At 40.3% G+C, this 21,336-nt stretch overlaps 1 protein-coding gene across 1 annotated transcript in view; it reads left to right on the top strand.

Annotated features, from left to right (window-relative positions):
- Positions 1-16,867, top strand: part of LOC138754841 (histone H3-like centromeric protein A) — a 56,460-nt gene extending 39,593 nt beyond the window's left edge. The window contains exon 6 of the mRNA XM_069919735.1: positions 16,693-16,867. Within this exon, the coding sequence (XP_069775836.1) occupies positions 16,693-16,811 (119 nt within the window). The 3' untranslated portion in view covers positions 16,812-16,867. The remainder of the gene's footprint in view (positions 1-16,692) is intronic.
- The last annotated feature ends 4,469 nt before the right edge of the window (positions 16,868-21,336 follow it).

Below are 21,336 nucleotides of genomic sequence, written 5' to 3'. Positions count from 1 at the left end.
TACCAAACTTTAAAAATTATTATAGAGCTGTACAATTAAGATACCTATCAGATTTTTATCAAACAAGGGAAAAGCCAGATTGGACTAGATTAGAACCAGATAAAATAGGGTAGAAGATACCTGAACATATATCAATGGGATGAAAAATTGGTACAACGTAGGAATTCTCCGGTATTGCATCATCTGCTCAACATTTGGAACAAGAGTCATGTAGAAAGGAATAAAACAAATTACCAACTACCAAAACTAATACTGACGTAAAATCAGCTAATCCCTTTTACAATAGATAACCTTTCCTTTAGAGAATGGGAGAAAAAAGGGATCAAAAGAATAGAGAATTGTTTTTCGGGAAATAAACTATTATCCTTTGAACAATTGAAGGATAAATATAATATAACTTATGATTGAATGTTGGCATACTACCAACTGAAATCCTACTTGAAGGACAAATTAGGAAACAGTCTGAGGTTATCAGAAGGAAGTAATTTTGAATATGTGATTACAGACACAATGATAATCAAAAAAATTTATAACAAACATGTATGTTAAACTACAAGAAAAGGAGAATGAGGAAACAAATGGTAAAACCAAAGAAAAATGGGAAGAAGATCTAAGCATAAAGATAAAGAAAGAAACATGGGAGAAGCTATGCTCCGGAACCATGAGAAGTACAATAAACACGAGGTTACGTATGATACAATATAACTGGATACACAGACTATACATTACACCTCAAAAGTTAAATAAATAGGACCCAACAGTATCAGACAGATGTTTTCGCTGTAAAAAGGAAATGGGAAGAACAGTTCATGCAATTTGGACATGTGAGAAAGTGGAAAGATTTTGGGAAAATCTAAACCAGATACTAAATAAAATCACAAAAAGCAATATACCAAAAAACCCAGAGATATTCCTCCTAAGTAATATAAAAAACAAAAAATGTGGACTCGATTTGGATGGAGCACGAAAAAGATTTGTTATGATAGCCCTAGCTGTAGCAAAAAAATGTATTATGTCAACCTGGAAATTAGAAGATAACTTGAGAATACAACAATGGTATATAGAAATGAATAAATGTATTCCATTAGAAAAAATAACATATAATTTAAGAAATAACATTACAATATTTGAACAAATATGGGAGCCATACATGAAACACAATAGAGAAAACCTACCATGGACATCTACCACCTAAAATGACAGAAGGAGAAGATAATGAAAAGAACTGACTCAGTGGAATTTCTTGTTTATTTTTATTGAGTGACAACATTGTTTAACAGGTTTAATGTATCTTATATTCTGAACTTTAAATAAATGGGAGGGGAGGTGAGGGAGGGAGAGAGGGGAGGAGGGAAGGGGGAGAAAACGACACTATATATTTAAGAAGGAAAATGTATGTATCTTTTTAAAAAAAAATTATTTTTCACACTATAAACCACATTGATCAGGATACATACATTTTCCTTTTCAAATATATAACAGAGACTCCTCGCGCATGTGCGGGTGCGCACTTTTGCTTGGCTCCGTGAGCCATTTTTGTAGTCCCGAGCTCGGGACTTCGACTGACCTGAGGGAGCGGGCTTCTCTCTCCACAGCGGGCCTCCTCGGACAGGTAAGGCCTTCACCTTCTTCTTCCGATGTCTTTTCTTCTCTTCTTCCCGTTGCTTTCGACTTTTCTTTCTTCGCTGCCATTTTCTTTTCACCTTTACTTTCACTTTATTTTAATTTTTGTGTTTGTGCCTTTGTGTTTTCTGTGTTTTTTTAAACCTTTTCCGGAGAGGGCTGGAGTTCCCCGACCGGCCACTACTCCATCACGTGACTCCTCCAAAATGTAGGTATCTTGATCAATATGGTTTATAGTGTGAAAAATAAAAAAATAAAAAAAAACAGTTCCCTCTTAAATATACACAGTGGCATTTTTTCCCCTTTTTCCCCCCTATCTTCCCTTCCCACCCCCCCCCCCCAAACCCATTAAACGTTCAACATAGACAATACAATAAAACCTTTAAACAATCTCATCACACAATGAAAATAAACAAAATTGTGTCATCTACTTTTACACACTGGATCAGGTTGTTTTGTCTTCTTATCATTTTAGGGGGTGGAGGTCCGAGGCAAGCCCTCTTTGTTATGTTTCATGTATGGTTCCCAAATTTGTTCAAGTAATGTGACTTTATTTTTTAAATTATGTTATTTTTTCCAATGGAATACATTTATTTATTTTCATGTACCAATGCTGTATTCTCAGGCTTTCTTCTGATTTCCAAGTTGACATTAAACATTTTTTTTGCTACTGCTAAGGGTATCATAATAAATCTTTTTTGCACTTCATCCAGTTTGAAGCCTAATTCTTTACTTCTTATATTACTTAGAAGAAAGATCTCTAGATTTTGTGGTATGTTGCTTTTTGTGATTTTATTTAATACCTGATTTAGGTCTTCCCAAAATCTTTTCACTTTCTCACATGCCCAAATTGCATGTACTGTTCCCATTTCCTTCTTACAGCGAAAACATCTATCTGATAATGTTGGATCCCATTTCTTTTAACTTTTGGGATATGATATATAACCTGTGTAACCAATTATACTGTATCATGCGTTACCTTGTGTTTATTATATTCTTCATAGTTCCAGAACATAACATTTTCCATGTTTCATTTTTTATCTTTATGTTTAAATCTTTTTCCCACTTTTGTTTGGGTTTATAGCTTATTTCATCATTTTCCTTCTCTTGCAGCTTGATGTGCATGTTTGTTATAAATCTTTTAATTATCATTGTGTCTGTAATCACATATTCAAAGCTGCTTCCTTCTGGTAATCTCAGTCTGCTTCCCAATTTCTCCTTTAAGTAGGCTTTAAGTTGATGATATGCAAACATTGTACCATGAGTTATTCCATCTTTGTACTTCATTTGTTCAAATGTTAATAAATTATTTCCCAAAAAACAATTTTCTATTCTTTTAATTCCTTTTCTCTCCCATTCTCTAAATGAAAGGTTATCTATTGTGAAAGGGATTAGCGGATTTTGCGTCAATAATAATTTTGGTAGTTGGTAATTTTTTTTTCATTTCTAAGTGAATCTTCTTCCATATATTGAGTAAATGATGCAGTACTGGTGAGCTTTTATATCGTACCAGCTTTTCATCCCACTTATAAACTATATGTTCCGGTACCTTCTCCCCTATTTTATCGAGCTCTATCTTAGTCCAATCTGGTTTTTCCCTTGTCTAATAATAATCTGATAAATACCTTAATTGTGCTGCTCTATAATCATTTTTAAAGTTTGGTAACTGCAAATCACCTTGTTTGTACCACTCTTAATTTATCTAACGCTATCCTCGGTTTCCCCCCTTTCCATAAGAATTTCCTTATTATTCTCTTTAGTTCATTGAATAATTTATCTGTTAAGGGAATTGGTAATGATTGAAATAGGTATTGTATCCTTGGGAAGACATTCATTTTAATGCAATTTACCCTCCCTATCAGCTGTAGCAATTCTTTCCAATGTTCTAAGTCATCCTGTAATTTCTTCATTAATGGCTGATAATTTAATTTGTATAGGTGACTTAAATTATTATCTAATCTAATACCTAGGTGTCAGATTGCTTGTGTTTGCCATTTAAATGGTGATTCTTTTTTTTCAATTCTGTGTAATCCGCATCACTTCACTTTCATTTGCGTTGATCTTGTAACCCGATATTTCTCCAGACTCCTTCAATTTCTTATGTAATTCTTTTATTGATATTTCTGGTTCTGTTAAGTATACTATGATATCATCTGCAAATAAACTGATTTTATATTCCTTCTCCTTTATTTTTATCCCTTTTATTTTATTTTCTGTTCTTATCAATTCTGCCAATGGTTCTATTGCTAAAGTGAACAGTGAGGGAGATAATGGACATCCCTGCCTAGTTGACCTACTTAATTTAAATTGGTTTGATACATATCCATTTACTGTCACCTTCGCCAATGGTCCATTATATAATGCTTTAATCCAATTAATATATTTTTCTGGTAGGTTGAACCTCTGTAATACTTTGAATAAATAATTCCATTGTACCGTCAAAGGCTTTTTCTGCGTCTAAAGCAACAGCCACTGTTGGTATCTTATTTCCTTGAACTGCATGAATTAAAGAACTTACAGACGTTATCTGCTGTTCGTCTTTTCTTAATAAATCCAGTTTGATCTAGTTTTACTATTTTTGTTACACAGTCAGCCAATCTGTTTGCTAATAATTTTGCTATTATCTTATAATCTGAATTAAGTAGAGATATTGGTCTATATGATGCTAGTGTTAATGGATCTTTCCCCATCGTTGGTATTACTATAATTATTGCTGTTTTACATGAATCTGGCAAGTTTTGTGTTTCTTCTATCTGGTTCATTACTTCCAGGAGAGGAGGAATTAATAACTCTTTAAATGTTTCATAGAATTCTATTTGGAATCCATCCTCTCCAGGCATTTTATTGTTCGGCAGCTTTTTTAATATATCCTATATTTCCTCTATTTCAAATGGTTTTATCAACTTGATTCAATTTCAGGAGTTCAATTTTAGCTAAAAACTCTTCTATTTTGTCTTCTTTCCCCTCGTTCTCAGTTTGGTATAATTGTTCATAAAATTCCTTAACGTTCTCATTAATTTCTGTTGGATTATATGTAATTTGTTTGTCCATTTTCCTTGATTTCTTTTTCACTTGTTCTGTTTTAAGTTGCCAGGCTAATATTTTGTGTGTTTTTTCTCCTAGCTCATAATACTTTTTGCTTTATTTTCATTATGTTCTTCTCCACCTTATACATTTGTAATGTTTTGTATTTTTTTTTTGTCCGCCAATTCTCTCCTTTTCGTTATATCATCCCTTTTTACCAGTTCCTTTTCTGTACTTACTATTTCCCTTTCCAGCTGTTGTATTTCCTGATTGTAGTCCTTTTTCATCTTAGTTACATAATTTATTACCTGCCCTCTAATGAAGGCTTTCATTGCATCCCATAATATAAATTTTTCTTTCACTGATTCCGTATTTATTTCAAAATACATTTTAATTTGGCATTCAATAAATTCTCTAAATTCCTGTCTTTTAAGTAGCATGGAGTTTAACCTCCATCGATATGTTCTTGGTGGGATGTCCTCCAGTTCTATTGCTAATAACAGGGATGGATGATGAGATAGCAATCTAGCTTCATATTCAGTTTTCCTCACTCTCCCTTGAATATGGACCAACAACAAAAACATATCAATCCTTGAGTATGTTTTATGCCTACTCAAATAATATGAATATTCCTTCTCCTTTGGGTGCTGCCTCCTCCATATATCCATAAGTTTCATTTCCTGCATTGATTTAACCATAAATTTGGCCACTTTATTCTTTTTGCTAGTCTTTTCTCCAGTTTTATCCAACTTTGGGTCCAAATTAAGGTTAAAATGCCCTCCTATCAATATATTCCCCTGCATATCTACAATCTTCAAAAAAATATCTTGCATAAACTTTGATCCTCTTCATTAGGTGCATATATATTGACTAAATTCCAAAATTCTGAATATATCTGACACCTTATCATTACATACCTACCTGCTGGATCTATTATTTCCTCCTCTATTTTGATTGGTACATTTTTATTGATTAATATAGCTACACCTCTAGCTTTTGAATTATATGATGCTGCCATTACGTGCCCTACCCCGTCTCTCCTTAATTTATTATGTTCTACTTCAGTTAGATGCGTTTCCTACACAAATGCTATATCTATTTTATTTTTTCAGTAAATTTAATAGCCTCTTCCTTTTGATTTGATTATGTATTTCATTAATATTTATAGTCATATAATTCAACATGGCCATCTCATATCCTCTTTACACCTCATTTCCGCTTCCTCACCACCACCCTCCCCCTTTTCCCCATTTTTATCTCTCAGTTTTCCCTTTTTGAACTCAATGTATGACAACACTTCTAAAACAAAAAATACTTCAAAATCTAAAATTTCCTTAACCCCGAAGTGTCCCCCTCCCCTCTATGAATTGCCCCTTATCCCTTGCCAGGAAACCACAACTCCCCTCTCCATTTGGATTGCGAACCTGCTCGCAAGCCTCAACTGATTTCACAGTGACGGTTATTCTCTCCCACCCAACACCTCCAGAAAACTTTTATCTTAACATTTAACAAAGCTCACCCTCTTTCCCCCACCCCCCCCCCCCCCACTTTTCTTTCCCTTCTTTAGTTCTTACTTATACATTTTTTTTACATCTTTATATGGTAGTTTGTCGTCGTTCTTCGTTCATTACATCTCTCCATCTGTCCTGCAGGCGTTCTGCAAATTCTCATACTTTCTCCGGATCCGAGAACAGTCTTATAATATCTTAACTATTTTAAGCACAGCTGGATATCTTAACATAAATTTATAGCCTTTTTTCCATAGGATTGATTTTGCTGTGTTAAACTCCTTCCTCTTCTTTAGGAGTTCAAAATTTATGTCTGGGTAAAAAAATATTTTTTGACCCTTGTATTCCAATGGTTTTTTTTTGTCTTCTCTAATTTTATTCCTTGCCCTCTCCAGTATATTTTCTCTTGTCGTGTATCTCAGAAATTTTACTAAAATGGATCTTGGTTTTTGTTGTGGCTGTGGTTTCAGGCCCCAAGTCCTCCTTAAGTCCACAATCATCTCCATCTTGTCCACATTGAGGCTCGGGTTGTTATTTACAATCCTGATCACAGTTTTAAGATGATAAAGGACATGTAGAGTTCTGTTGTGTTTGTTCATTTGTTCCATGCTCTGTTGTGTGGGAAGAGAAAAGTTTGGTGGGTTCAAAGAGCAATGAGTCTGAACACAGGAAGGACCTTTATTAAAACATACGTAAGGGGATTGCAACAAGGATAACATTCCAGTGCTCTCAATTACATGACCAGAACAATCAGTCCCATTGAACTTGAAACTGCTTCCACTCATGCAGTCACATAGGACTTGCGCTAATACTAGAAATAGTATATGGACTTACAAGCACAGTACAACCCAGTCACATCGGATTTAACACTGCTGATACGAGCAGCTATGTACAGACAACCAAGATGACGATAAGCTGCCCAATGTTCCTTTTCTAACATGGGCATGGCTCCGATGCCATCTAGGGCAATCAATGCTGTGATTGTTATAAAAACAGGCCGAAATGCTGGAAGAGCTCCGCTGGTCTTTTCAGCGACCATAAAAAGCAAAGATACATTGGTGACATTTTGGACCCGAGCCCTTCCTCAAGGAAATAAGCAGAATGAGCCAGAAGCATGAAATGTCAGAATACTGTCGGTGCTGGCTGGGGGAGGAATCCAGACCCACACACAATGTTGATAAGGGACAAGGTGAGAACTGATCATGTTTGTACAAAAGGAGTCAGGGAAGGGGGGACAGAGCTGGCGGAAAGTGAGGGGGAGGGTGTTAATGAAAGTCATTGTTAATGCCATCCAATTGGAGGGAGCCCAACTGAGATGAGATGTTGATCCTCCAATTTGCTGGTGGTCTCAGTCTGGCAGTCCACAAGACTGGACAAACATGTCGGCAAGGGAATGGGATAGGGAAATGAAATGGGGGGCCGCTGGGAGATCCACACTATTGCGGTGCTCAACAATCACCCAGTCTGCGTCCAGTCTCTCCGATGTAGAGGAGACTGCAGCAGGAGCACCAGATGCAGGAGATGGCCCCTGCAAATGCATGAGTGAAATGTTATTTCACTTGGAAGGACTGTTTAGGGCTCAAAATGGTGGTGAGGGAGGAGGTGTGGGCGCAAATGGAGCATCTCCTGCAGTCAAGGGAGGATTGTCTAATAACCCCGATCCCTATGTAGTGCACACCTCACGTCAACTCTTCCAGCATTGTCCACAGATCATGACCTGGAGTGGAGCAGGGTTTATCTCAGGAGGAAGAGCAAATGTGGAAAACCTGCTCCACATGGTGGACATGATGGTACAATAAGCTGGAAGGTCCGACCCAAGTAATCACTAGGGAATTAAAGGGGCCAATGGTCAGGTGTGCAGCAATGGGTAGGCAGAGTTTAACCTTGATTGGCAGGTGATGCAACTTTCAACTAGATTCCAGAGAGGTCACGTGAACCTCTACACAGGTTCCAGGTGGAAAGGCCACATGACCCCCCTCAATCCCACCAGGTTGCAGGTGGAGGGGCCACATGTGTGTGATCCGCTGTGGTAATGTGACCCTCGACAATACACATTCCCTCCAGGTTCCAGGCGGAGAGGCCATGTGACCCTCCATGATCCACACTCCCACCAGGTTACAGGCAGTGAGCCCATGTGTGTGATGCGCTGTGATAACTTGACCATCCACGATCCACACTCCCACCAGGTTGCAGATGGAGAGGCCACATGTCCTCCCACAATCCACACTCCCACCAGGTTCCAGGTAGAGAGGCCACATGTGTGTGATCTGCTGAGGTAATGTGACCCTCGACAATACACATTCCCTCCAGGTTCAAGATGGAGAGACCACAAGACCTTCCATAATCCTCATTCCCACCAGGTTCCAGGTGGAGATGCCATGTGACCCTCCATGATCCACTCCCACCAGGTTGCAGGCAGTGAGGCCATGTGTGTGATGCGCTATGGTAACATGACCATCCATGATCCGCACTCCCACCACGTTGCAGGCGGAGAGCCCACGTGACCCTCCACAATCCTCATTCCAACCAGGTTCCAGACGGAGAATTATATCTTGCCTGACATCATGGACCCAACTTTCACTCATTAGAGATATCTTGACAAAAAAAACAACTTCTTCCTCTGCCATGAGATTACTGAATGGACAACGAACCACTGATGCCAACCTCCTCACTTTCTCCTCTTTTGCCTTAATTTATTTTTTTTTAATGCAATTTATGGCAATTTTGCACTGCCAGCAGACAACAAATTTGGTGACACGTTCATGCAAATAAATCCCAATTATGACTGACCATGTATACTTACTTTCAAGTGTTTGTCCTGTGTCCTATGGAGGGTCCAGAGAGCCAACTCACTCTTGAATTAGACAACATTCATGCTGAACTTTAAACATTTTCCTTTGAACTCCGAGATCCCACAATATTTTGCACACCTGGAGTCTTTATCTAGCGCTAATTGCCGCCTTTTCGCTTCCTCTCATTGATGACCTTGCAATTTTCCACATGATTAGCGCAACACTATTAAAACACCAGCAAATCTGGCGCTGTCTGTAAGGAGCTTGTACGTTCTCCCTTTGTCTCTGTGGGTTTCCTCTACCCCTTCAAAGTGTGCCCAAGTTGTAGGTTAATTGGGTGGCACAAACTTGTGGGCCGAGAGGGGCCAGTCATTGTGCAGTATGTCTAAAAAATACTTTTGCCCACTCATTCAATCTACTTTTATCCTGTTACAGAATCCAAGTATCCTTATGCAATATATCCTCCCATTAACTTTTGTAATCAGTAAACTCAGGCACATTCTGTCCCCTTTTTCTAGGTCATAAATCTACTTTCTAAATAACTGAGGGCCAAAAACTAGTCCTTGGAATGGTCTATTAATCACATCCTTCCTCTTTCAGAAAGAACTATTTATCAAGATTTGTCTCCAGGCTTCACAGCCCAATATGCCACAATCTTGTAAATTTAATATTCTATATATTTCAGCGTATTAGTTGACCAGCAGATAGGTTCATCCCCTTTTTTTTTAAAGCCTCATTTTAATGTTTTTATGTAAGATCCGGTGTACAAGTTGACCCTCACTTTTTGGGCTGTCCAGGCCTCCCAGGAACAACCCAATTTTTTTTTTTTTAAAACACTCTAATAGCAAGTCACAAAGCTGTAAATTAAGTACGTAAAAAAAAATCTCAGCCTACCAGACAGTGATGGCCCACAGAGCTGGAGCGGCGACATCGTGCTTCTGGCGGGAGCAGGAACCTTGGCCTACCAGGCAAGAGCAGCAATGGCGACCTCAGGGTCCCAGGTAGGAGCGGTCATGGTGGTGCCCAATGGTGGGGTGGGTGGGAGTGTGTTGGCAGTGGTGAGGTGCTTCCAGCCAAATCAACATCAATTTTTTTTTAGGTGAATTTAAGGTCTCAAAAGGTATATCTGGCATATAAGTTGACCCCTCACTTTTTGAGAAATTTTTAAAGGATTCATGACTTATACACCAAAATATACAGTAAATTTTAAATTTAGACATGAAGCATGGCAACAAGCCCATGAGCCCATGCCGCCCAATTACATCCAATTAACCTATAACCTTTAAAGGTGGGAGAAAACCCATGCAGACACAGGGAGAATGTGCAAACTCCTTACAGACAGTGCCAGATTGGAACCCGAGTCACTGGCACTGTAATAGCTTTGTGTTAACCACAATGTTAACCTTGCCACCCATGTATAAAGGTTGTCAAAAGACTTGTGAAAATCCTTCTTTAATCTTTTTATTAATGAGGAAGGGAAAAACATCACTAAATGATATAATGTATCGTATTAAACCACAATTAACATGTTCTCATCTCCTCAAGCTGAAATCTTCGAGAAAAGAAATTTTTTATTATATAAAACCTACCTACTCTTTAAAAAAAAGTAAAATGACTGGGGTGCCTATCCTGAGAATTTATTGATAAAAATTAATCATCTGGTCTTCACCAAGAAAGAGAAAAGAAATAAAATTAAATATAGTCTGGAAGGGAAAATAATTCTACAAACTACGTCATGTGGAAATAATTTATGAAAGGTTGTCAAGTCTCTTCAGATTTAACAGAAGTCTCAAATGTTTGACTGCTAACACTCTCTAAACTTAAACATGACATAATTTGAGAGAGCCTCTGAGTCAAAGTAGGTGGCACTGTGAAGGTTTGCACTAATCACTAGGCCACCAGTGCCGCCCCGTTGTAGGCTAATTTGGGTGTAATTGGGCAGCACGGGTTTAAATGTCTGGAATCTCCTTCTAGTGTGCTGTAAATAAAATTCAATTTGTACGCATCATAATCTTATAAACCTCTATCAAATTTTGCGAACCCAGAGGACCCCAAAACCCAGCAGCAATAGATATTCACCAAGACAAATGGTTACTTAAACAAAAGTTGCTTTTAATTATTTTTAAACATGAAAACAGAATCACACTTTAACTTAACTAACCTAATTTAACCACCTACTAATTCTAAGCACATGTGTATGTTATATTTGTGTAAGTTCAGAAAAGTTCTTTGGTTCAGTCCAATCTCACTTCTCATTCCTCCAAGTTCACTGGTTGCAGGCAATTCTTATATTGTGCACAGAATTGAGCATTTATAAAGTTCACCAGGCTTTGGTGCTTGAATGGTAAATGGTTATTGCTCAGGAAGGTTCTTGTCAGTTTTCAGAGAGAGATTTGTTGTTCCAGGACATCCACAACTGATGTATTTCCATCAGCCACTTCAGTGTCTTGCTGACAAAACTTTCCCCATTCAGGGTTCTCCAGATGATAACCTCTTTCTTTCAGGCCACAACAGAGTTCCTTTCTGTTTCCCTTATTTCAAGTGAAACATTAGACAGCCAGTCCTCTCCTCTTGCATGAACCACAAGGGCTTCAAAATGGGGCTTTCCACAAGCTTGCCAGCTTGTCCTATTCCAGTCCCAACTGCTATTACCGACTGTAACACTGCAGAACTGATCTCTGTGTCTCCCCCTCTCTCTCTCTGAGAGAAACCCTGTTTGACCTCTGCTTGCAGAACCACATGATCCTCTTAGAACAACAAGTTCTCTTCCAGACAATCTGCGGCTCCAAGAAGATCTTTCATCTGTTGCCTTATGTTAAAAACAATCCATTTGTGAAGTCTTGAGCACTCTTCAAAGCTTTTGCAAAATTTGTGGAGCCGATATTTCTGGCATGGGGCAGAGCTCCAGTATTTTAAATAAGATCCATTTAAAAGTGTTTCTATGTGACCTACTCTAACAAACCTTTCCCAAGTTATCTCCCAAAAACATACTATATACTCTATCACACAAATCTTTCCTCAGTTTTCTGTGCTCCAGGGAATAAAGGCTTAACCCGTTTAACCTTTCCCTGTAACCTGGCAACACTCTTGTAAATCTTCTCTGCATTCTTTCAAACCTATTGATATCCTTCCTGTCATTTGATAACCAAAACGGCACACGAATTTGGCCTCACTAAAACTTAACCTCCAAACTCTTATAATCAATGCTTTGATTTATGAAGGCCAAAATGCCAAAAGCTCTCTTTACCACCTGATCTATCCCTGAAGCACATGCTGGGCCACATCTGTGAAGGCAAACGGATGGTCAGTATTTCACGTTTAGACCCTGTATTAGTGTAGAGAAGGGGTGAGGCACAAGCCAGTCCTCCAGCCTCAGTTTCCTCTCTCTTTGCCACTTCCATGTACTGGTTGCCTTTTCTCCACACTTTTAGTCCTGATGCAAAGTTTTGCCCATTGAGCTCTTGCAGCAGTTTATTACAGCAAAAACACACAGAAATGATGGAACAACTCAGCCAGTCTCGCAGCGTCCATTAGGAGGTAAAGATAAATTAATGACGTTTTGGGCCTGAGCTCTTATTTAAGGTTTAAGCCAACAAAACAGGAAAGCATCTGAATACAGGCTGAAGAATGGTAGGGGGAGCGTTCCCCACCAACAGACAAAAGGTTTTCCCCCAGCATTTCTGTGGGTTTTTACGAAAATCTTTCAAACATTGATAATCCTTCCTGTGGTTAGATGAATGAAAACTGTCCGCAAATTTAGCTTCACCATTACAGCCCAACTCCTATGCTCAATGGCAAAATATGAAAAATCTGCAGATAACGTGGTTGAAATAAAAACTAAACAGGTCAGTGTACTTTACATAGCAAAGACAAAGCTACATAATCAACGTTTCTGGCTTGAGCCCTTCATCAATGAATGGACAATTGTTGGCAGGGGCCCAAACAAAATCATAGGTGAATGAGGGAGGGAGGGCACAGCAGCAAACAGGGGGAGGGGCGGAGGAAGGAGGAGGGATGGCTCTGTGAATGGAGAGTGTGGCAGAGTAGTTAGAGGTGCTTTGGGAGGAATTGTTAGATCAGCTTGCACACACATTTTAAACACACAGAATATTTGCAGGACTTTTACAGAGTGCTTTTTGCAGGAGGCAACGAAGTATCGACAGCAGCTTTCCTGGGAGAACATGTGATCTTTGCAGGCAGAAGAAGAAGAGTTTTGCTCTCAGAGAGGGAGGGAGTGAAACAGAGAGAAAGAGAGAGAGAGAGGAGTCAGAAATCATTTCCAGAAGGACAAAGCTGGCAAACTTTGGAAGGGTGTCTGGTCGAAGGACTAAAAAATTTATTTCAATAGCGTATATGTTGTTACAAGAACAAAACCCGAAAGTAGGCCTGTTAAACTCAAAAGAAAGATGGGAACAAGATGTAAGTCTAACAAATAGACCAGCAGGTCTGGCAAGATTTACGTAAAGAAGTTATGCTTAAGACTATTAATGTAAGATATAGATTATTCCACTATTTTTTTTACATTAATTATAATGAAATTATAATTATAATTGAGAAATTGAGTAGATGGAGATCGAATATAGTGGACCAACCTTTTAGATGTGGAAAAGAAGTTGGAACTTTTGTTCATTCTACATGGACTTGTTCAAAGGTTAATCCTTTTTGAGTTTCTGTTTGTAAATTTCTACACTGAATTAAAGGTGTTGCTTTTCTATTAAATTCTGAATTATTATTGTTTGGAAATGTTGAAAGTGTAATAGTTCAGTGGTGGGGCGAAAGTAGGTCTGGCCCAAATTAAAGCAAAGTGTACTCACTCAGGGAGGCAACTTGATTGGCTTGGATGAGGTGGGCTTATTTCTGTGTTCCGTGACCGATATTCCAAGAGACCAATGGTCTTGTCCTGTAGAATACTCTTTGCCTCAATCATTTTTAAGTTGCCACTTCAAACAAAATCTTCTTTGGTACAAAAGTGACTGGCTCTGAGGTTATGCCATTCTTATTTGAGTAGTTACTAGAGAATTTTGAGTGATGGAACCCAGGAGTTATTTTTGTGACACCAGAGTGATTACATTGTGTGCCTGAGGCCAGAATTTAGAATATTAAATAGAAGCTGTAGAACATTCTTGGGTGAGGAAGGCTGAACAAGTGAAGATTTTTTTTTTGAAAAAACACACAGAAACTGCAAACATTACTGATGGATATTTCAGCAGATCAGGTGGCATTTGTCAAAATGGACAATCAGTGTTTTGGGTTGTGACCCTTTCTCAAGAGTAAAGTGGAGAGACCACAAGACCATAAAACATATGAGCAGAATCTGGCAATTCAACCCTTTGAGTCTGCCCTGCAATTCACTCATGAGCTGCTCCATTATCCCACTCAGCCCCACTTCCAGGCCTTCTCCCCATAAACTTTGATCACCCGGCTAAACATGAACTTATCAATCTCTGCCTTAAATGCACCCAATAACCTGGCCTCCACAAAAACATCTGGTGACCAATTCCACAGGTTTACCACCCACTGGCTGAAGAAATTCCTATGCATTTCTGTTCTGTGTGGATGCCTTTCAATTCTGAAGTTGAGCCCTCTTGGTCTGAATTCTCCTACCATGGGAATTGACATATCTATATCAACTGTCCAATTGGAGTCTGGTGGGGTAGTAGGTGAGAAGGAGAAGAATCCTGACCTTGTTGGATCTTGGGTTGGAATGGGGCCAGGGCAGATGTGCGGGAAATAGAGGAGATATGGGAAAGGGTGGTAGAGGGAAAGTCACGTTACTTGTGATCCTGGATGGAGGTGAGAAGGGGGTAGATGACTGCACAAATTTTGCTCCTTCTGCAGATACAACAGGAGGAAAGAAGGGTGTGACAAGCAGAGCAGGAAGCTCAGAGGAGAGGTTGCTGGTGATGGGATCACACTGAAATTGTTGGGAGCGTGGTGTGTCAGTTGCAGAGGCTGGTGGATTAGAAAGTGAGGACTGGGGTAATGTGGAATTTAGGTGAGTGCTGAGGCTAAACGGAAAGTTGAGGAATAACACATCATTTTCCTCTGACATGGCCTTAAATCCAACGGCCTGAACGTTTTGATTTTTCTAATTTTAGGTAATCCATCACCTTTGGTTCCATTGTTTCTTTCTGTACCTATTCTTACTTTGCTCCCTGCTTCCCAGCGTCTCGCCTGCTACATGTTTCTCCACATCTCTTTTTCAATATTTTATTAACAGTGAAATTCCATATCCAAAAATAGAGTAGATATGTTAAAAGTCAAAAAGATACATTCCACTTGTATCATTTCATCCAAGGTACCCACATTTTAATCAGACAGAATCGATTGTTTTATTAATACATTCTAAAAAAGGAAAATCTAAACCCACTACCAAGAAAGAAGCTGTTTGGCCAAAAAAAGGAAGGCAGAATTCTTAGCAGAGTGATAAATTAACACATTTGTTAACAATTCTACCTTCACAACAAATGAATGATTATAAAAGTAATTCAAAAGGGTTTGAAAATTTAAATTGACATCAGAAATTGAGCATTTCATCTCTGAATTTAAACATAACATGACGCCACGCAGCCATTCAGCATGATGAGGCGGGGTAACGTCCCTCCATCTGAGCAACACTGCCTGCCTGGTCATAACAGAAATAAAAGCTAATACATGCAGCTCAGATGTCATTAGAGTTATCTCACTCTCCAACAATGCCAAATAAAGTAGTTAAGAGATTATGTTTAAAACTAACTTTAAAAAGTGCAGAGAAAGTTTGAAATACCTCAATCCAATATTTCTCAAGGCTCTGACATGCCCAGAACATATGAATTAATAAAGCATCTCCATTAATGCTTTCATCACGAGGAGGAACATCTACATAAAATGAAGATTGTTTGACTTTGGACATGTGAGTTTCCACATCTCACACTTTCTGGTTCCTTCTCCCCCTTTGATAGAGTTGATATTGCCGCCTTCCTACTTTAGTCTTGATAAAGAGACCTGACCCGAAATGTTGACTGTCCATTTCTGCCCATGGACCCAATGAACCCGGCCAGCTTCTCTTTGATTCCTCAAGATTTCAGCATCTGCAGTTATAGTCTTTCTCTTGACATTTTCTCTGAGCTTTCTTTGCAGAGATTGTCAACTTTTTTTAAACAAGCTGCCTGTATGTTTAAAATTCAAAAGTTCACAGATCAAATTTTTTTCAGAGTTCATAGATGACATCACATACAACCCTGAGATTCTTTTTCTGTGGGCCAGGCAGAAGTTCTAATATCTGGAACTGTAGAACTGTAACAAACTGTGCAAATACAGATGTGCAAGGATACAGCAATGAACAAAATATAATTCCTTAAATGAGTCTTTGAATGAATTTGTTCAAGAGTTTGATAGTTGAGAGGTAGCAAGGAGGGAGGGGACAGCAGCAATGAGGGATGGATGGGTGCGTGGAAGAATTGGAAAGACAGGAAAGGGGAAAGAAAAGTGGAAAGCAGTAAAGTCAATAGGGCCTTTCCAGCTGCTGTGTAAAATGGGGTTAACCGGGCAGATGCCGGTTAGCGCCCCATTCACGCAGCAGCTTGAAAGGTCTGACCTGGTCGAGGTGGTCCAAATTCCTGAACCTGGTGGGGCGGGTCCTGCGGTAAGGTATGGTTATCGTGCTGAAGTGCTTAAGCCGGAAATGTTGATTACATATATTTATCTTTGCTGTATACAATATGCTGTTTGGCCTGCTGAGTTTCTATATCAATGTGTTTTTACAGTGAGCAACAGAGGAAGGTTGGTCAAGGAACATGTCTCAAGGGTGGTTAGGTTAAGTCCCATTCTCTTCAATCATTTGGTCCTCATTTCAATTTTGTCTTGGAGCCCAACTTTTAAATGAAAGTGCGATCCACCAAATAGTGGTCTGATGAAATAAAGTTCAAATGATCTTGGGTCTGGAGTGCACCCTATGAAGGCTGAACAGTTTCCCATGTTTCTTCAACATTAGCTCCACTTCAGTGAAATGGAATATCATGTCAAAGATGAATGAGATAAATGTTGCACTTTTCAAAACATGGTTTCTTTGATCACTACTTATTCACCCCTCCACCCCCATTATGTTTCAGATGTCAAATAGAGATGAATTTTAAAACCAGCCAGATGTGAGGATTCCCCCCCAATCCTGCTTCCTCTTGTCAGATCAGAAAAGACCAAGGTTAGCCATTGATGCTGCATCCTTCACCTCTCTTGGCTGCAGAGTGCGTTGATGGACAGACTATAACTCACAGAGGAATTCTAGGACAGGGCAATTATGCAGAAACCTTGCATTGACCTCCCCTGTTTTTTTAAACATATCAACTTTATTTAAAACTACAACTACAACATTACAAGAGACAAGACACTGGGCTACAACTAAATCATGTGCCAAATAAGAACTGTGAGAAGCAGTAATCACTACCACCTCCTTGTTACACAGTATTACACATGAAATTAAAACACGATTTTCACCATCAACCATACACGCATTTCACTGGGGGAGCCACCGTTCCTGGAACTCAGTCACCGTGGACCCACCCCAACACTACACGGGCCCAGACATAACCCTGAAAGAGAGGGGCAGGAAGTCAGCTCGCCCCACACCCTCAACTGCTATCACCACGATCCATGAATATCCAGCTTTGCCAGGCTCAGCAGCAACCCCGCCAGATGATTTTCTGAACGCCTGATTCCTCCCCCACCACCATCCTCCGCACTGGGAAGCTGTAGATCAGGAGCATGGGGCTGATGTGCAGCCAGAATTTAAGGTGCAGCCCCTTCAAGTAAGCGAGGAGGGGCTGAAACCTCACATACTCCACAACCTCCCAGCCACCCGTCACTGTATGCTGTGTATGGTCCAGAGAAAAGCTGTCAAATGATAATAAACTTGAAACTTTTCCACTTAGCACGAATGCCATTTGAAATGAATTCTAGTCAAAGAATCATAAAGCACAAAGCAGGCCCTTCTCGCCGCATGTCCATCTGTTGCTGATCTCATTTACCAGCTCACACTGTATCCTGAAACATTTATTCCCTCACCCTCTGCCTGTCCAAAACAGAGTTGGGAACAGAACATTTGGCCCTTCATCTCCACACCAACCATAAAGAACTTATATTGACATGGTCTCCTAATTCAACCTCTCATGGGTAGATGAAGCAATTTTCCAGAGCAAGGGCTAAAGACTGGCACAATTGCACATTCACAACACATGGATAGGCATGGATTCAAGAGACATGGCCTGAACACCGGCAAATGGACCTCGCTCAAGTACTATCCCACCCAGACCACCTGCAAATTGGAGGAACAGCACCTTATTTTCTGTCTGGGCACTATCCAGCTAGATGGCATTAACATTAGACACTTTTAAGCTGCAGCACCTCGGGAACCCTCCTGGGAGACAGGTGTGATGAGTGGGGCAAAGGTGCTTCCAGCATCTTTTAAGCTGCAGGGGGATCAACCCATTAAATCTCCAACCCAGCAATTTAAGCGTTAAGTGGCGCGTCACGCACTCGGGGGAACTATCGATAAGTCTCCCCATCCCCAGCCATCAATCACCACCGCCCAGTCAGTCACCCCTCATCATTTGTGATGCCCACCATCAATCAACACCCACCCTGTCAAACCCCCCAGCAATGTCCCGCTTCTGTGAACATTCAGTTGTCACAACCAGAGTGGCGTTCACAGCAGCGGCAGTTCGCGGACCCCAATTTTCCACTCCACAATGGCAGTGACCCCTTTCCTTTAATGCCCCCCTTTCCCCCCCACCCCCCCCCCCCCCACGGCAGCAACCTCTCTCTCACTGATTGTGGTACCACCACGCCGCTGCAGAGGCAACCCTTCTCCTCTTCCCACATGGCAGCGACCTCACTCCCGTAATAGTAGCAATCCCTCCCTCCCCCTTACTGCAGTGACCACTCTCTCCACCACCACCCCCCCCAATTTCAGCAAGCACTTCACCCAGGAGCTACCCTGTGATGCCAACATGCACCGCTGACATCACTGGAGTATCCAGGTTGGTCATTTTCCTGACAAAGCCGCAAGAGAATGCATCCTGGTTAAATTTAACTGGGTTACCTGACTACCTCTGAGGTAGGTTTGGGACCCGGTTGGATTTGGACCACACTGACCAGGCAGACCTTTCAAGCTGCCACGTGAATGGGGCGCGAACTGGACAAATTGCCTGGTTAACCCCATTTATCGCAGCAGCATGAAAGGACCTATTGACTTTACTGTTATCCAATTTTCTTTCCCTTCCCCTTTCCTGTCTTTACAGTTCTTCCACCCACCCAGCCATTCCTCATTGCTGTTGTCCCCTCCCTCCTTTCTCCTCCAATTTTTTCCTGCCTTGCCACCCCTTTCCCCATCCCCCCCAGCAACTCTTTGATTCAGACACCTGTTGGTGTTTCCTCACACTTTGAAGAGCTCAAGCCACAAACATCAGTTATGTATCTTTGCCATTGCTACATAAAGGACACTGTTTGTCCTGCTGAGTGTCTCCAGCATTGTATGTTTTTACAAAAACTCCAGAGGGTTGTTAACTCGGCCTGCGACATCATGGGCACCAGACTTCACTCCATCAAGGACATCTGCAACAGGCAGTGTCTTAAGAAAGCAGCCTCTATCCTGAAAGACCCCACCACCCAGGCCATGCCCTTTTCACTCTGCTACCATCAGGAAAGAGGTCAAGGAGCCAGAAGATGAGCACTCAACGGAATAAGGACAGCTTCTTCCCCCGCTGCCTTCAGATTCCTGAATAATCAATGAAGCACAGGGCCTGCCTCACGTTATTTTTTTCTTTATCTTGCATGATTTTAAATATTTCTTTTGTAGTATAGTTCATATAAATGTTTGCACTGTGATGCTGCCACAAAAAAATAAATCATGCAAGTTCATGACAAAAGATTCTCATTCTGAATGGAAAAATCTCAGCAGCCCACCACCCCTCCAACTCAAACCCCACCTCCATTCCTCCTTCACCTTTTACATTCTGTCTCAATTACATTGAATTTGTCATAGATTCTGTGAGGGAGAATCTCTTCTCTTCCAAACTCAGTCCTTTCTTTTTGTCTCTGTTTCTGAGGGTTTCATATTGAGGTGAGACAAAGAAAACCTGTACGATTACTAAATTTTCATCCATTCATGATACATCTGGTCGGTAGACCGTTCAATGATGGAATCGTTGCAAATAAACATCTGCTTATCCGAAAGGTACTTGTGTAAATATATGTACTAAATATTTGATCATTTCGTTTGGTTCATTGCAAAAACCAAATTGCAAATTAGACAATGAAAGGAAGAAAATAACCCTATGTTTTTGCAACGAAAATTCCTCATTAATTTCCTATGGTTTATAAGTAATCTCTGAATTTTTCCTCATTGCATTAATCATTCTTGATGCTTGCTCAGTCTTCAATTGCCAAGCCAAAACTTTATGTGCTCTTTCACCTAACTCATAAATGTTGCTTCGATCTTTGAATTATTTTTTTCATACTTATAAGATTGCAAGGTATTAGAATGAAGCTTTAATTTAGACAATTGTATCTTACCATCTTGGTAACCTCAAAAACTCTAAAAGATTAGTTAAACACAACCTACCACACACAAAGCCATTTTGACATCCCCTAATCTGTTTCTGGCTATCCAAATAATTGTATATCAGTTCTCTAAGAACATCTTCCAATAATTTACCTACACTAACATCAGGCTCACTGGCCTATAATTTCCAGGGTTAATATTTAGTATTTTTTTGGTGGGAATATGTAAGTCGGCACAGCATCAAGGACCGAAAGGTCTGTTCTGTTCCATTGGAATGCTGGAGGAGCAGCTGGGAATGCAGCATCCATAGGAGATGAAGATATATTGCCAGCATTTCAGGCCTCAGCACCTGGTCAAGGAATTAAGAAGCAGCAAAAAAAGAAATCTGGCCAGGGAAAGAGTCCACACCAACAAAAAATATTTATTGGATATTTGGATATGATAAAGGGAGAGGTAAGAATTGATTTTGTCTGTGCTGGGGTGGGGGGGAGTGTGGAGAAGATTTAACAAAAACCAGAGAAGTCGATGTTAATGCCATCCGGTTCGAGGGTGCCCAGATGGAAGAGGAGGAGGTGTTCCTCCAATTTGCGGGTGGACTCAGTCTGGCGATGCTAGTGACCATGTACAGACACATTAACAAAGGAATAGAACGGGGAATTGAAATGGGTGGCCGCTGGGAGATCCACGCTATTGTGGAGGACAGAGCCGAGATGCTCAGCGCAGCCAACTCCCAGCACGCACCCAGTCTGTCCGACATAGACGGGACCATAATGGGGAGCACTGGCTGCTGTCGATGAGCGGCACAGACTTGCAAGGGAGGCGTTGCTTCACTGGCGAAGACTGTTTGGGGCCA

Source organism: Narcine bancroftii, chromosome 2 (assembly GCF_036971445.1).
Source record: "Narcine bancroftii isolate sNarBan1 chromosome 2, sNarBan1.hap1, whole genome shotgun sequence".
NCBI lineage: Eukaryota > Metazoa > Chordata > Chondrichthyes > Torpediniformes > Narcinidae > Narcine > Narcine bancroftii.
The sequence above is the reverse complement of the archived record's forward strand: the minus strand, read 5'-3'. Positions and strand labels throughout refer to the sequence as shown.